Here is a 17,823-nt window from a genome sequence, read left to right on the forward strand (position 1 = left end):
ATATCACTTGGAAGGTAACTAGAACATTGTGCCCTGATTCTTTTCTTAGGCCTGTATAGATCAACCGATTTCAAAAAATTTCCGGGGGGATTTACATGGTTCCTCATCTCTTTCCTCGTGTCCTTCCTATGCTGTCAGTATAGAAGCCTAAAGATTTGCCTTTTCAGGCTTATAACCATAAGTATCCTTTCAAGGCATATAAAAAATGTGTCAGTGTTAGCTATATTTTACGTTACACAATTTTCTATTTTAGAACTTTAAATCTTGATTTAGGAACTTAAAGAAAAATAGGAACTAGTGGTGGTTTAATGTCTTTGCTCGACTAATTTACAGAAGTGGGCCCAAATATTATTTTGCCGATTGGGCCAAAGTCAGCCAGTCCGCCCCTGTATATGTATATATATATATATATATATATATATATATATATATATATATATATATATATATATATAGATATATATATATTAATTTGGCTTGATAAATATATAAAACTCATTTCTATTACATTAAAATAGTTTTGTAAGACAAAATATCCTGTACATGTTCAAACTGTTAAAGAGTTATAAAGTTATGTATACGATGGGGTTATATTATCTCTAAAATATTATATACAGTATATCATAGGCAAAAATACAAACAAATTATGCATGCATAGAAGCCCAGTGGCTCAGTGTTAAGAGCTTAGCGCTCCCACGCTGCAGGTCCAGGTTCTATTCCCGTATCGGGCATGGTCGACTCAGTCGTTCATTCCTTCAGTGGGTTGATAAAAGGAGTACCAAGCTTGCTTGGAAACTAAACCCTAGGGGTTCCGCATTTGGCTGACCACCTAACCAGAACATCAGCCTAGCACCCCAGAGCCCTTGGTTAGGAACAGGGACTGATTTACGGCGGGGCATTCGGGGCCCGGGCCCGGGGCACCAAACTTCTGTCATCTTTTTTTTTTTTTTGAGCAAAAAGACAGAAAAAACTCCAAAATGGGTTTTATGTTGGACAATGTGAAGAAGTCATATTACTTTCTGAGCAAAGTTTCATTCCTGTTTTTATCTAATCTATGATAATTTGATTACAAAACTAAAATTCAGTATGTTAGCCTATGATGGCATATTAAAGAAATTTTCTTGATTGTTTGAATGCGACAAACAAAATAGTCGAGAAAGTGCAAAATATCTTCAAAAATCTTACTCTTGTGATTTGGATAAATTTTTTCCTGATGAATTCATTCATATTAGTTCAATCATCGGGAAAGAAAGTTCGGTCACCGAAAAGTTTAAAGAAAATCCATAAACTTGGTAAATGGATACTTTTGCCAACGTAGATACAGTCATGAAATTGTTTTTGACTTCGCCAATCTCCAATTGTAGTGGAGAACAATCATTTTCGCTATTAAAGAGAACTAAGTGTCCTTTGCGTACTCTCATTTCTGATAGTAAATTATCTTCATTAGCTCTATTATGAATAGAAGGAAGTTTGACCACAAAACTTGGTTATAAGGACATTATAGATGAATTTACTACAAGAAAACAAAGGAACGCAGAAAACACATTATGATTTACCTTAACCATTTGTATCATATTTTCTCCATCTGCAACTGTAAAAAATTTTCTTACATGAAAATCAGAAATTTATTTTAGATTTGTATTAAATGATTTCTTTGCAAACATCTTAATTGTTACCCTTTTTCATATGAAATCGATATTTTGAAGTTTTCTTTCAATCAAAATAATATCCAAAAATTACCTTCATATTTTGTGTGTGTGGGGGGGGGGCACCATATCTGTCAGTGCCCCGGGGCACCCAGGTGTGTAAATTGGTCCCTGGTCAGGAAGACTGAGACGGGCACAGTAGACCTTGATCCTCATGGGCTGTCATGCCAATGGGTTTGGTTTTATACATGCATTACTAATGCTTTGCATCAACAAGCTGATTATTTTTTAAGGTAAAGTCAAAAGACTCACAAGATTTGCAGTTTCTCCAACACAAATATTTTGAGATTAATTAAATTTTCACTTTCCACTGAACATGGGGGAAAAAAAATCAAATAGATGCAATGTCTAAATCTCTGAATCAGTACAACATGAACAGATTCTAAAAACTCAACAATTAAAGAGGGAATTTTCTTTAAAAATTTTCAATTTTATGATTTTAATAATAAAACCAAACAGAAATTTTATTTGCCTGCCTCTTAACAAGGTGTAGTAAAAACTAAAATGGAAAAAATTCACTTTCCATACAGTGGTGTAACTACAGAGTTTGCCGCCCAGGGCGGTCTCTCACTTTGCCATGCTTTTATTGTGAAGTAGCAAAAGCATTAAACTGTCAAATGTGTTTACAATAAAACTAGAAACTTAACTTAAGAAAAAAAATAGACTAAATTAAATTCCATACTCTTGCAAGAAAAAAGTAAAGGGGAGAGGGGGATTTGCAGAGATTGAAGTCCCTAAACCAAAATTTAAGATAGTATTAGAGGAAGTTCTGGGATCAGGTTCGCTGGTGTAGGAGGGGCAGGGGTTGCTGCAGCCCCATATCCACTTTCTCGACTCGCCATTGCACTCAAGTATTGATGTCACTCTAAAATGATACTATTTTTCCCTTTTCATTTTAATTTTTAAAATAAGCAATTATGTATTTTAAATACAGGCTGGGATACCCTGCTCTACAGTAGAAAAAATATTGATCCCTTGACTTGCCACTGCCCCCCCCCCCCCCGAGAAAAACAAGGAATTGTACTGAAATGATACCAAGAAAAACTACCAAGAAAAAAAAATCTGTATGAAGTAGTAATTTTCTGGTAATAATTTTGTTTTGGCAGTAATAACAAAGTCTTACATTTCGAAGGTATTTAATTTTGCCTGCAGCCACAGATTAAACTCATAATTTACTTATTGCGAAAATACGTTTTGTTCCACATCAAAAGGGTCAATTTGCCGCCAATAAACAAAATGCTGCCCGGGGCCGACCGCCCCCTCCGCCTCACTCTAGCTACACCACTGTTTCCATAGCGGGGGGCAAAGAGACTGCAATTTTAAAACCAAAGTTATCAAAAGTAAAATTGGCAAATAAAATACCTATTTATGAAAATAATTTTAGAATTGTAACAGGGGTGAAAGTTACAAAAATTCTCAAGATGGAAATATTTAAGATTGAAAGAAGGTGTGTCTCAGATTTAGTATTTAAGTAATGCAAAATGGTAGAATTTAGCACTTTATACTTAAAAAATAGAAATAAGAAAGTTTACTTTCTGCAAAAAGTATTTAAAAATTGAGAATATTAACAAACACAATGAAAAATTATGATGATATTTTAAGAAATATAATATAAAATTTTCACTTAATTTAAGAATTTATTTTTAATCACTAGGTAATAAGAAGAAGTTATTCCTTAAATATGGTCACAAAATACAAATTGAATTAAAAAAAGAAACAATTATCTTAACTTCCCAGATTTAACTCATTTACGTATTCTTTATTACTTGTAAACTTTTATCTCATTCAGTCAAAGAGTACTGTCGAAAACATTATTGCAATGCTCAGCGGAATGGTGCAAAAAAATCAATTTTTTTAAAGTTTCGAGTCCCTGTAGCACGGATAAGTTGCTATTGGTAAAAAATTATAAACAATTTTTTTTTTTGGAAATCTGATATCTGCAGATTAAGTAACAAGCCTGACAACTTGAGAAAAATGAGGAATTTCATAGTTTCCTTGGGTTATTTTTTGCCTAAATAAAAGACAAAAATGTTGCAAAAGAATACTGCATGAGAAAAATTATACTGCTTAGAAAGGTTTAATTAGAGGTCACTTCAAAAGAGAAGGTCACTTCAAAGAGAGCTTACAATCCTGGAAAATTTTCATCCATTATAAACTATCTTTTATCAGATAATTTTCGCAAATTTTTAAAGTGACGAAAACTTAATTTTTTTTTTTAATGCAGCATTGTTCTAAAGTTAAAAATACTGGTCAAACAATTTGTAAACAACTAATAGTTCTTTAAACAAATTCTTTCCAGAATTATAGTCAGATTAATGTCACTGCAGAGCATTAATCACAGCTAAAATTTTGTTTTAAATTTATGAAAAATGTGACAAAATAGCACTTTTCATTAATTTTATAAATTTGGGGAATCGAAAAATGGTCTGTATGTAGAAAAATCAATTACTTTTCTGAAACAGTAGTACCTATTTCACCTTTTTAATCCAGATCAATTAGTGAAGTAACAAGGTATCTTATCCAATTGGAACCAAATTACATATATGACCAGACAGAAAATGACAGAATGGAGCTGAAAGTTCCTCAAAACTTTAACGTGCAACACAATAATATATAAACAAACTTAAAATTTTCTTTGTTTCAAAGAATTATAAATAAAGGCGAAGTGTTTAGTGTATCATAAAAGTTTTAATTAGAAGAGAAACTATTACTTCATGAAAAATGTAACACATTAATGGAAAAATATTCGCAATGGATGAAATAACATTTTAGCTTCTGCTAGATAATGTAAATAGAAGCAAATAGAATGTGATGTTATTTTTGCATACAAATACGTATATAATTATTTGATACAAGATGAGAAAGTGCTTCGAAAAATAAGTAATTGTAAAACTTAAGGCGTGAATGAAGACAAGGAATTTTTACATGATAAAAAATAATATTCATTTATAAATTACTACTGTTCAACTCATAAAAATGATTATATTGTTTTATATAGAAGCTATGAAAAACTTCGCACGAAGGGAAAAAATTTAGCTATGAATTTGTCCTGTGTCGTTTATACTAGGATAATTCCATGGGTAACTGACTGATATTTTTAGAGCAAAACAGTAAGTATTTTGTAATGTTTAATGCTAATATATGTTGCATAAACAATCTTTTCCCCTGGATTATTGTATTTTTTAAGCTAAACTTACTGGTTTAATTGAATTCTCTAAATACATTCTGGTTGATTTTTAAAAATTTGTTAAAAGCACAGTAACCGACTCAACATTTTAAACAGTAGCATGTCAGTCGGTTACCTTGCTTTTGATAATTTTCTTTAAATCATCCAAAATGTTTTCCAAGAATTTAATTATATTTGCACAACATATATTTTACGTTGAATGTTGCAAAACACACAGTTTTGCTCTAAAAATGTCAGTCAGTCACTCGTGGAATTGCCCACCAATAAGCTTATGAATTTTAAAGACAATAATTGTTAACAAATGTTTCACGAAATTGTACAGATGGAGGGGTCAGGTTCTAAAGCCAATACATTGTAAGAAGTTTTTAATAATATTTTAAATTATTTTTCTTTTCTCTTTCTATTTTTGTTTTTAATTCCTTATCTTTATTTCCAACACAACATGATAGAAAGTATCAAGTTTCCATAATATTCAAAAATATTTGCTACACACACAAGAAAAAAAAAGATTTTAAATATTAGAAAAAGACTATAATATATCAATTAGTAGCAGTATCTAAGGGTGGTGGGGGGGGGGGGACAGTCCGCCCCGGGATGGCACTCAAAATGGATTTAATAATAATAAAAAATACTTTTAATACTATGAAATTTTCAATTTTTTTCTTAAATCATATTTAATCTGCTAAATTTCAATGAAACAAAGCACAATATCGCCCTAGGAACAGGGAGGTTACATATGGACACTTGCCAAATTGATTAACTCCATAAAACAAAAAGTCGAGAAAAGTGATGAAGAAGATAGTGCTATCCATAGGAGTGAACAGGCCCTTGTGTTACATTTTCTGCCATCACATGGTCAGAAATATACTGAACCAAAACTTTAATATAAATTCCCATGCTGAGCATTGATAAAGCACTATTAAAGCAGAAATGAGAATATTTTTAAAAAGCGGAGTTCATCGATTTAGCAATTGAGGCATCCATATGTGTCTAGGGCAAATTTTATAGATATCAATCACAATTAAGCTTCTTTTTTAATTACAACTATCCTTACAATACCAAAATAAAAATGAATTGTTTGAAAAATTGTGCGCACTTTTTATTTAAAAAGAAAATTTTTTTTTGAAGGGAGCGGAGGGGGAGTTGCTTTGATACCACAAATTACAGCCCAGCTTGGATAACATCCTTGAAAAGATCGCCACTATATCATTGAATAAGTTTTTATTTCATCTTGATTAATACAATTGTTTTCCAGAAACTTCAAAAAAAAAAAAAAACTGCCTTTAAAGTTTTTCCAATTACATTTCAAATTGAATCTGATAAAAAAATAATTGCACGCACAAGATCCATTTTACTACTCCAATTCTTATGTCGATCATTCATTCAGTGCCAAATTTCAGCTACCACATGGAATGCAGTCAGTAGAAAATGTCATGCGAATTACTCTACCCAACAGCTATTGCCATTTCATTTCAACTTCAATTACCATTCGACTAACGTGATTTGTACTTGAAGCAACTTGGAGAATACTCGGTGCATTTAAAACTAGTTTTTCCTCAGTTTTCGGATTTTGGGATTTGAGTTTTACCTCCGTGCGGAGACGATATTGAGAATACAGTCGTAAGTAACACTGTCACACAATCAAAAGTAATAAAAATAATAGTTAATATTATTTAGGTTTTTAAAGAAAACTCTACTCAAATTAAATTTTAAGTCTAAAAAACCCATTTATATAGGTTATTACCTTTCTAACACAGTTTTTTATTTCAATCTTATTTTGAAATACAATTAAATAAACTTCTAACACTTCAGCGTTATTTTAGTGCTCTGTAATTACGTACTTGAATGCAAAAAAAAGGGTTTCTTTTTCTTTTCTTTAATGTTTTTTTAAACCTTAAAACATGATGTAATATTTCAAGATCATAATTACTATTCCGAAGAAAACATTTCTTTTCTAACACATAATGTGACTTACCTTCAGGAAAAATCAAGATAGGAAGTTTTGAAGAATCTTCAACATGTTCCCTTAATCTAGTTGAAATAGAAGCAAATTGATTAATAAAAACAAATTTAACATAAAAAGGTTAAAAAATAATCCCATTAAAATCTCGTAATCCAACTGGTCAAAATATTGCAATCAAAATATAAACTAATCTAACATTTAAAAGAACTTTTCATCAAAATGGGAAGATGAAAAAAAAAATTTGGACAAGAAACACCTTTTATTTTGTGTCCAGTGAAAATCTGATTAAGACAGTTACATTTTCTAGTGGGGGAAAAAAACACTATTTAAAAAAATATTTGTGGCTCTAATTTACAAGCAACTAGCTGCCTAGTTTTATATTGAAAGAAACCTTTACAATTCTTTGTATGATGAGTTAGCATTTAGAAACAAAATTTTATTCTTATTGGTAATTTGATAACTAGCCCCTTTTTGGATCAAGTTTACGAATTACCTATAAAGCAACAGCGGTCAAATTAAATGAAAAAAAAATCAAATAAGCTTTGTGCTACAATATGATTAAATTGAAAAACGAACATAAATAAAGCAAATTAACATGAAAATACAGCATATAGCTATTTCAAAGTTACAATGGAGCCTCTTCATCAGTGCAGAAAACTCAACACACAACCAGAAAGTTGTGGGAGAACTGAACGTCAACCACATGGACACCGGCATTTATACCAAATAGGTCAACCAATAGGAATTCATGACAAGAGACGACACACAACCAAACAGCGAACACCAGTCACCCCCGTGGCGTGCAGCAAGGGGAGGAGACAACCAATCAGAAGCTTGGAAACAAAAAGAGTGGGAGAAAACGAACAATCCGACAAAGCAAACTATAAAAATTGCTTCCAAATATCAGGAAAAAATGGAGTTTTGGAAAAACCATTGAGTAGAGAATGAGAATTTTTCCAAGTATAGTAAGTTTCCCAAAACCCAAGGTCATAAACCAAAGAACGATTACAAAAAATTCTGCTAGATGAAAAACCAAAACAGTGACCAGAAGTCCAACAATGCTGAGCGATGGAAGAAAGAGCAAGTTCTTAATGTTTGACATAATTTTCACTTCCTTTCAGAAGGTGCTTAAGAGCACGTTTAGCCTGACCAACATAACCAAGGCCACAATGGCAGGTAATGCTATAAATGCCCCAGTTGCTATGGCCATCAATGGGGTGCTTCAAGTTTGTAAACTTAATCTTGTTTATAGGAGAAAAAGTAGTAGTGAAACTAAATTCCTAAACCTTTGCTTCTTGATGACTTTGAATAATACAGCAAAACAAGAGTATTGGCAGCTTTGGAAGCAGAAACCTTGCCAGAAAGAGGGCTTATTTAGTTTCTTATAAATTGAATCAATAATGATAGGAGAGTAACTACGATCGAGACAAGAGACTCTACGCTGTATTTTCGTGTTAATTTGTGCTTCATTTACGTTGGTTTTTCAATTCAATCAGTGGTCAAGTTGTCTGACTCCATGCTTAACCTCTTCCTTATGGCTAGGACGCATTTACAGTAGACCCTCATTCTACGCAGATTTGATTACACATCGTGTAAGATTTGACGTCTGTATTTTATTTTATGCGGATGAGTTTTGATTTAATGCAGAAGCAGCATACAAACAACGAAAATTTTCCTCTTTTTCAAAAGTTTAACTTCTGAGGGATTTTGAAATTTAAAAAGTACTTTCAGATTACTCTTAGAGGTCTTAGGTAAGTAGAGGGGAGTGGTAGCAATCTCCTAAGACGATTTTTAGAAATTGAGATCTTAAAGGTGCAATTTCTGGCTACTTTCGGAACTAAAATTAGGGAAACGGTGACAGATTGGAGATCCTCCACAGAAAGTGTTTTTTAATTTAAGTCTTAAAAAGGCATTTTAGGCTGTTTTAAATGAATGATGTGAAAAGTTCAAGGCCCACATACTATTCTTAAATGTTTTTGATGATGAAATTAAAAAAAAAATGTAAGCTTTCGACGCTTGGAAAGGAAACGTTTCTTCCGAAAATTGCAAAATTGGAAGACTATTAATGCACTTTTAGGCTATGTTTGAAGTCGTTAGGGGAAGCGGGAGGGTTTAAAGGCTCTCCCTGGAAAATTTTCCAGCACTGTTGACAACAGTGAGCGCACAATAAGAAAAAATCAGAAGGGTATGAGAGAAGAAGAAGTCTTGTAGAATGTTCAATGCTGAGCAAAGAAAGAAAAATTATTTTTATTGTTATGCATAATATTTTGGGAAAAACGAAAAATAACTATTTTAGAGATACCCACTTAGAATGCCTTAAACCTCATTTGCACATTTTTTCTTTGAGGTAACTAATGAGTTTTAAAGGGAGGCTTGGTCATTTTAAGCTCCCTTATAACTCTGTCCATGGATTTCACCACTTCTCAGACTATCTAAGGTCTGAAAATTTATAAATATACATAATATTTTCTTTCATTATGAAATAGCACCATATTGTCAAAGAAGAAAGTATTCCACAATCATTGCTCAAATGGAAAGGCTATTTTTATATTTTCTGTCCCAAATAGAAAAGGTTGAGAGGAAATTAGGCGATGATCATGGGTACAATATGCACTAGGCTATTTGCAAGTTGGGGAAGTGACACAAGAACACAAGTAGTGTCAGAAAAAGTTTTCATTAAAGCAACCTACTTATATATTTATTCAATATGGGATAAAGAAAAAAAAAATTCACATGTACCTCTTAGTTACTTGTGCTCTATCTTTCATTTCAAATCTATCAAACCAAACATGGGATGTAGCACGTGCGAGAGCTCTCTGAAGAATGCCTAAAAAGCCTCCTTGCTTTTGTCCTACCTTAAAACAGAGAGAAAAAAAAAAAAAAACCTTCAAAATTACTTTTACATAAATGAATTAAAAACAACATCTAACATTGAACAAGAAAAACATTCTACTTCAGCAAAACAAATTTTGCCCACCATTAGCTCAGCCTTTCAAAACCTTTTCAGAAACACCTTCTGGAGGAGTTTTTTTGATCAAAAATACCTTCTGGAAGGAGTTTTTGAAAACAGCTTTCATATGCATAAACTACAGCATTAGAATTTGCATTTATGTTAAATACAATGCCTCTGGGGAGTATTTTTACCCTCAAAATTCCCCCTTTGCAGCACAACTGTTAAACACTAACACAGATTTTAAAACATTTTAATGGGTCTTAATGCAGCATGTACAGTAGGGTGGGCCGCAAAAATCGAATTGCTGCAGAGCACTTAGCCTTAGTGCAGAAATTTTGTGACTGCCTAACACTAATTACTGTGGGAAATTTTGTGACTGAGTTAATATGCCTTCTGCGCTGGCAAGAGACTTAAAAGTTTTGAGATTTTTAGAAAACATCAAACAAGGAGAAAATTTAAAAAACATTTTAAATTTATAACAAACAGACAAACAGCTGCGTAAAATTTTAAGCCTGTGAGTTATTTTTTTCTGCTCTAACAAGAGGTCTGAATTTTGACAATTTTACATAAAATTCCTTAAATACAAGTGACACATTACAAAGTAGCTACATACCTAATATGATGCAAAACTTTGAATTTTAATCACATCAACAACTTCTTGAACCAGGTCCGTCATTTAAAATTTTAAGGGGGGGGGTAAATTCCCTCCCCCTACTTCAAAAAACTAATGGTTTTACATAACTGGGCATGGTTTTATGATTTTCCGAAAAAAGTTCATTGAGTACACGCCCTTTATCCCCCCCCCCCCTGATGCAAAAATTAGAAATAATGGGCCTTTCTTTAATTTTTAACACAAATTATTATGCTAAGTTTCCAATCTCTGAGTTAATTTCCGCTGCTCTGGCAAAAGGTATACATTTTAATGGGGAAAAAATCTTTTTTTTTGTGTGTGTGGTTGTTGAAGTGGGTAGAGATTCAAAATTTACAAGGTCTTTAATCATTTAATCTAATTGCATGTAAGAACAAGTTCAATTAAAAATCAATGTTTTTATGTAGTTACTAACTCTTTCTGGGAAACATGCAAAAAATTAGAATTGCATTTAGGATATAGATTTCTATTCAGAGGAAAAATGATAAAATTACTTATAAAGCTTGTAAACTATGCATTATTAAAGCAACAAAATGTACTTTTTCAAGCAATTGATGGAATCAATTACATTGATACCTTTTTGGCAAGTATGCAAAAAGTATTCCCATGCATGCTTAGCTCTGTCTGAGATAATAGTTTGTTTTTATTCTAAACCAGGATGGAGCATAAACATTAATAAACTTGACCAAGAATTGAATCAGTTGGTGGTTCTATAGTTGAAGTGCACAATCTCAATATTCTGTTAGCTGTTTTCAGACAGTGAGACATATTTAGCACACCTAGATCACGATAAGTAACAAGGACGTAGCCAAGAAGGGGGGTTCCATTGGGTTCGGACCCCCCCCCCCCTCCCGAAAGACCACTGTCTGCTTTTTGTCAGTTGTTGCACCTCACGTCAACAAAAAATTTTCAAAAGAGAAAAATTTTATGAAACCCGGTATTTTCCCCTTAAATATTCCCATTAATCGGCAATCTTCCCGCATCCGAGTCAATTCAGAACACGAGAACCTCGTGAAACTGCAGTTCTCTCCGGCCGCCTGTCTTTTGCTGTGTCGCGTACTCTGTCCGAAAATGACGAATTTCCATTTCTGCTTTCAACTCAGCTGGGTTGTGACCTTGAAATTCGGCCCCTTTCCCTTGATCCACCAGATTGCCATCGGCAAAGTAATTGAAAACAAACATTTATTGTCACTTTCGCCGTACCCCTAGTCTCATTGGCGTGGTTTTCTTTCTTTCTTTCTTTTTTGTTTTGACTCTTTTCTCGTTTGGACTTGATTTCCTAGACACATGCTGCACGAAGGACAGCCAGAGTGGGATGCATCCCTGTTGAATCTGTAATTGAAATTCCTATTTTCTGTTTTAACACACAGTATTTTTCTACTACACACTTATAGGAAACATATCTAGAACAAATTTGTAATCAGAAGAAAATTAAGTTTGCACAAACTAGGTAAGTTGTAAAGTAAGACAAAACAATGTTAGAAGAAGCACAAATTTGTAAATTACAGCAGACACGTGTTTCAGCGTTACAGGGAACGCCTTTTTCAATGCAAAAAATAATGAGCTTATGGATGAAAAGACATCCGACAAAGTCTTTTCATCCATAAGCTCATTATTTTTTGCATTGAAAAAGGCGTTCCCTGTAACGCCGAAACACGTGTCTGCTGAAATTTACAAATTTGTGCTTCTTCTAACGTTGTTTTGTCTTACTTTACTGTTCAGCACAAAGGTATTTATTTATCTTAGGGAAGTTGTAGTTCCTTTTAAAAGTTTTCTTAACAAAACGAGCAATTTTATGTGTTAATGTGTTTTCCCAGTTAAAAATCAAGTTCAGATTGCAAGGAAAACGAAATTCTGCACATTTCGTGTGTTTGAGGATGAGAAAAAAATGAACATTAATTATTAATTTCTTTTTGCTCTTTATATTTTTTAGATGATTCATTTCAGATTCATTTTATATTTTGATTAATAATCTTATTTAAACTTTTAGTTTATTTTTAATAATAATAGATTACTTATGTCCCCAGAAGCTTACAACTTTCGAACTGTAATCCTGAAAAAAGTTTGGTTTTTTTTTGAACATTTGTGTCTTATTTTTAGCTCAAGATAACATTGAGAAACTTCTCTCTCCTTTCTGAGAAACAAACTAGATGTTTTATCCACATAACATTTAAACATGATCATGAAACATATTAAATGACCAAAAAGAAGTTGTGTTTGAAAGCAAAATAAGTGAATAAATAAAATTTGAAGTTGATGCAACGAAATTACTTTTCGCTGTATCAAAATTTCATAAAGCGAAGAATGAAATTGAAAATTACTCTAATATTTTACTGCGATCAGTTTATGAAATTGCAAGTTCAGTCATAAAAACGCATGTAATTTAAAAGTATTATTTGAAATTCGCACTTTTAAATCTCACTGAATTGTGAGTGTATGGTTCCAAGAGAAGAGTCGTTAGTCATTTTTAACGGAAGAAAAAAAATCTTTCTTCGATGTTGTTCCGTTTTTCAAGTAAAGCATATTTTTATTTGCTTCATTGGAATAAATTAATAAATTTCCTGGTTGTTATTTACCGCCTTTGTACTGAGGAATTATTTAGTAAGCATCTATGCATCCATCATTAGTAAATTGCGAAGGTAGCATTAAACATAACAAAAAAGGACGTGTGCATTTAACTATAAATTACTAGATCAAATTTTCCTGCTATTTACTGTGTTACAAGCAAATAATTAAAAAAAGGTGAATGTGATGTAAATTTTTTTTGTGTTCTTCACTTCTATGTTAGTTTTTTTTTTAAACTCTTAATTTCTTCAAGTTAAAATTACCGTATTTTCGGGAATAAGCGCCGCACCCGGTGTAAGCGCCGCATCGTAATATATTCTCAAAGAAAAAAGTTTTTTAATGTATGCGCCGCACCCGGTGTAAGCGCCGCACCTTCCATAAGCGCTCACTCAGCATTAAACAACTTAAAAGCACACTCAGTAGTAAAGCAAGCTGGATTAAATGTAAATAAAAAATATTTTTTTATTTCTCGTTAGTATTTTTAATTAACGATAAAGAAATATTTTTAAAAATCCCCATTTTTCACTTTTTGCCTTCGGCATCCCTCGATTGGTCATCACTTTCGATGGTTAATTTATCCGATTTCCAACGGAAAACGCATCTCGTCAGTGCCAAACTCTGGCAGCAAAACGATTTCCAATTGCTTCTGCCTTTATAACCTTAAACTTAAAGGCTGCAGTATAACTTTACAATTGCTAAGCAGCCATTTCAAAAGCAACTCTAAAAAAATTCGTAAAAAAAGATAAGCCAAGAACGCACGAACGGCAGCAAAAGATGCAACACGACGATGTGAGTGAATAATAAAATTAGAGCTAGGAGACAAGTTCCCATTAGGTTGCTTGACCAAGCAACCTATTTTCGTGAGAGAGGTAGTAAATTCGCTTTACACACTGGACATTCATCCCTCTCTCTTACTAGTACTTTTACTGTCTCCTCTCCGTGACCCCTTCGCTCCGACGCGATAAGGCTTGCTTGCCCACGTGTATCAACTCTCTTCAACGAAACACGCGCAATCGCTGACTCCACTTCCCTCCCCCTCTTTGCTTTACTTGTCGCGAAGGTCGAAGGATTTCCTGACCCCTTCGCTCCGCCGCGATAAGGCTTGCTCGCGCACGTGGATCAGCATTTCTCTCCTCAGTGAAACACGCGCAATCGCTGACTCACCTTCCCTCCCCCTTTTTGCTTTACTTGTCGCCTAAGGGCGAGGGATTTCCGCGAAATGAAAGCAAACGATGTGGTGAGTGATGAGATAGGAATAGGAAATGATAGGATAGGAAATAATAAAGTTCCTGTTAGCAGCATTTTCCGATTTTTTTTTTTAAACTTGGAGAAAAAAAAAACACTATATCGGCCGCACTCGTTATATGCGCCGCGGCGCTTATTCCCGAAAATACGGTACTTGCTATTTCTCTCACTAGAATATATTTTACTAACATCACATAAAAGAACGAAAAAAAAAATCAATACCTATGTTATAAAATATATGCTTTCGAGAATACAGGATGATTACAAAATTGCTCCTAAAATGGAAGTTATACCAATTTGAAAATGAAAGAATCAGAAGTGTTATTATTGTTATATTAATTTTGGAAGATTGATTTAAATCATTACTGGATTTTTAACCACGATTATTCTAAGAGTTTTACAAAAGATTGTCTTTAGACTTTGGAACATCAGATGACTGAGGAGCAAAAAATTTGCAAACTGAGGTATAAGAAACCTATAAGTTTTGTTTCCAAAAATTGGCTAGCTTTATGCATACATATTGTTGAAAATGTATCTAATTTGATGCTGCTGATTATCGCAAACGGGACAAAGACTACCTTAATGATCAAAATTTGACGTTTGACTCCAAATTATGAAATTTTCCAGTCCGACACTTGCTTACTGCTAATAAAGACAGTAAAGTAACCAGGTTATAATCAAATATTGTCACAATAATTCGTAACAAAGCATATTGCCATTTTCCCGGTAGTTGTTTAAAATTATTTTTTTAATTTGAAAAAGTCTGATTTGTACACAAGTTGTTTTGTATCAGCAGAATAAACAGAACTCGTGTTTGGTGGTGAGATTAGGTGGGTGCAATGCCGCCTCTTGATCTTTTAAATGAAGCATCAAAGTGAAAACATCAGAGGAAAATTGCCAATAATGTTCAAATCATTCATGACCTTATAAAAAAACATTTATAAAAAGCAATTATTTACATTTTTTCAAAAATGCTGTTAAAATAAAAATAATAGATGCTTAATTTCATTCATTACACATTCCATTACTTGCCAGGTAAAAGATCTGTAAGGTATTCGTTTGACGTGACAAAATTAAACCCCTAGTGCAGTTTCGCATCACTGAGAGCTCAAGTGTCTCGGAATTCGGCGTCAAAATTTCCTGTGCCAGTCACATCCGCGCCTTAATGGTAGCATATAAAAGACTAGATGCCATATTGGTGGTTCTCACTAGGTCCGAAAAGGGTAAAGCCTCTAACGAAGCCCCATTAGAAAGAACAAAAATACCATAAGGGATCCTGAGATAGCTTATTTTACCAATTCGTTGTAAATAATAATGATTAAAAAAGAGGAATTTAAGAAGGGATGTAATATTCTCCAAAGCTCTCGTGGACCCTTGTCACTCCACTCTGCTGGATTGGAGATCAAGAGGGTGCATAGGGATGCGTTTCGCTGTGTTGCTTCCCGGGCTGCTGAAGGTAAACCCTGGGAGAGACTGTGCAATGAGTCCCGCTGTATCCCAAATTCTCCTTGAGCTGCTGCTGTGCTGCTTTTAGACTTTTAATTGGACATGATTGTCTCAATGCCTATTTGTTCCGCTTTCAACTGAAGGATTCCCCAACCTGCACTTTATGCAACTCTGGACAAGTCATGGACGCTACTCATCTGGACGACTGCTCTGCACTAACTAATTTTAATTGTGTTGTCGAGAAATATTGGAGAGCCCGTGGTTTTATGGCCTAAAGGTCAATGTACCTGGCATTTGTGAAATAAATAAATAATGATTTAAAAAAAAACGGCAATACGCCTTTTTTTTTTTTAATGAATGCAGCAAAGGAAGTCTCCATCCCTCAAAGAATTAATAGCTTTTAAAAATGGTTAGAAATGATAATTAGAAAACGGATAAAATTAGAAATTTCATTCGATTTCATATTATCAAGAGAATGTTATAAACGTAAATAAATAAAGAACTAGTTCAAGTTTTTAAAATGAAATCTTGCTAATATTTTCGTCGAGAGGGCGGTTGAATTTTGCCAGAAATCTTGTTGAAATCGAACAAGATGGCGGAATTACGTTACATAGCATTCATACAGTTATACATTCGACTCGATTGATATAGATTTCTTTATTTTTTTCAAATAAAATGACTTGTACATATTTTGTCTAAATATGTTACAAAGCTTTAATATTTTATTAAGTTATCACCTGCATTTTCCAAGTAATTCCTAGAACAGTTTTCGTTTTTCGATTTTCTTTTATTGTGAACTTTTTATTAATAGGAATTATATCACTCATTTTCAAAGCATCAGAACAGAGGAAGCTTATGTGATGGAATTTTTCTATCCATGTTTGGAAACTTAGTATGGGATAACTTTTAGTTTAATGTTAATTTTACAAACTGACAATAATTTCTTTGCCACTTAATATAAAATTTGTGTTAACTAATTCTAACTAATTGCTCTATCAATTTTAATTATTTAATTAATTTTAGTTAATTATCATATTTTCATAATTAATTTTAATTAGATTATATTTTTACGTAAATATGAGCTACTAATTCTGCTTTAGCATGCCTCTTCTTTTGAAGTTTGTGCAACCTTGGACCCTCCCCCCCTTAACAAAGTGCTAGCTACGTGCCTGAAAGTAAGTTAAGGAGAGCATAAAAAAATGCCTTATTTTGCAGCATGAGATATTAGTAATAAATATTGTTGGTCTTTACTCAATATCATCAGGTCAACTTGCAATCTAATGGCTTAAAACCAACTATGGGAATGCTTTTCAGAGTCACACAGCCTTTTTCTAATTTTACTGGAGTAAGATTTGGAGTCTGTCTGATGCTGAATCATCAACAAACTGGAAGGGATGCCGCAATGAAAGTTTGTTAAGATGTAAAAGGAAATTAGTCCGCTGGAGGGGTCTGTGAAGCTTTTACTCCAATTGGGTAATGATTCTAGCTTTTAATCTAGTGAATTGAAAATGTTTTGAAACACGCATCAGATACAACAGACAACTTCTAACAAATATTTAATCAACATATTTTTTCTGCATAAACAACGAAATAAAGTATATTCCAGTTCAAGAAAAGCCCATTATTTTGGTTTTTTTTCAGGTGAAAGAGCATAAAAGGGGTGAACTCAATGAAATTTTATCAAAAACTACAAAGCCACGCCCACTTATATGTAAAAACGTTACTTTTTTAAAGTAAGTGGGGGGAGGGACATTGACAAAAATAGGCTTCAACATAAATAAACTGGGATTTTTTTTAATTTCCCTTTTAAAAAAAATTGTTTTTGAAATTAACACTAGCAGTTAAAAAAAAAATTCTGCAGAGCCAAAAATGTTCTGCGAACGCTGTTCGCGTGTTGGTCTATATTATGAGACTGCCCTTCACCCTAACCTCTTAAAGGAAGGACCCGATTCAAGGGATGGTCTTATGCCATTGATGTGATTAAAAATTTGAAGTATTGAAGGGTATTAGGCATGGAGCTACTTTGTAATGTGTCACTCATATTAAAAGAATTTTATATAAGATTTCCAAAATTCAGGTCTCTTGCCAGAGCAGAAAAAAATAACTCGC

General features: G+C 33.1%; 1 protein-coding gene across 1 annotated transcript in view; it reads right to left on the reverse strand.

Annotated features, from left to right (window-relative positions):
- Positions 1-17,823, reverse strand: part of LOC129230975 (glycerol-3-phosphate acyltransferase 3-like) — a 95,662-nt gene that overhangs the window by 25,974 nt on the left and 51,865 nt on the right. Inside the window, exons 10-11 of the mRNA XM_054865213.1 lie at positions 9,596-9,711; positions 6,869-6,924 (exon numbers count right to left, since the gene is read on the reverse strand). Of these exons, the coding sequence (XP_054721188.1) occupies positions 6,869-6,924; positions 9,596-9,711 (172 nt within the window). The remainder of the gene's footprint in view (positions 1-6,868; positions 6,925-9,595; positions 9,712-17,823) is intronic.

Source organism: Uloborus diversus, chromosome 10 (assembly GCF_026930045.1).
Source record: "Uloborus diversus isolate 005 chromosome 10, Udiv.v.3.1, whole genome shotgun sequence".
Classification (NCBI taxonomy): Eukaryota; Metazoa; Arthropoda; class Arachnida; order Araneae; family Uloboridae; genus Uloborus; species Uloborus diversus.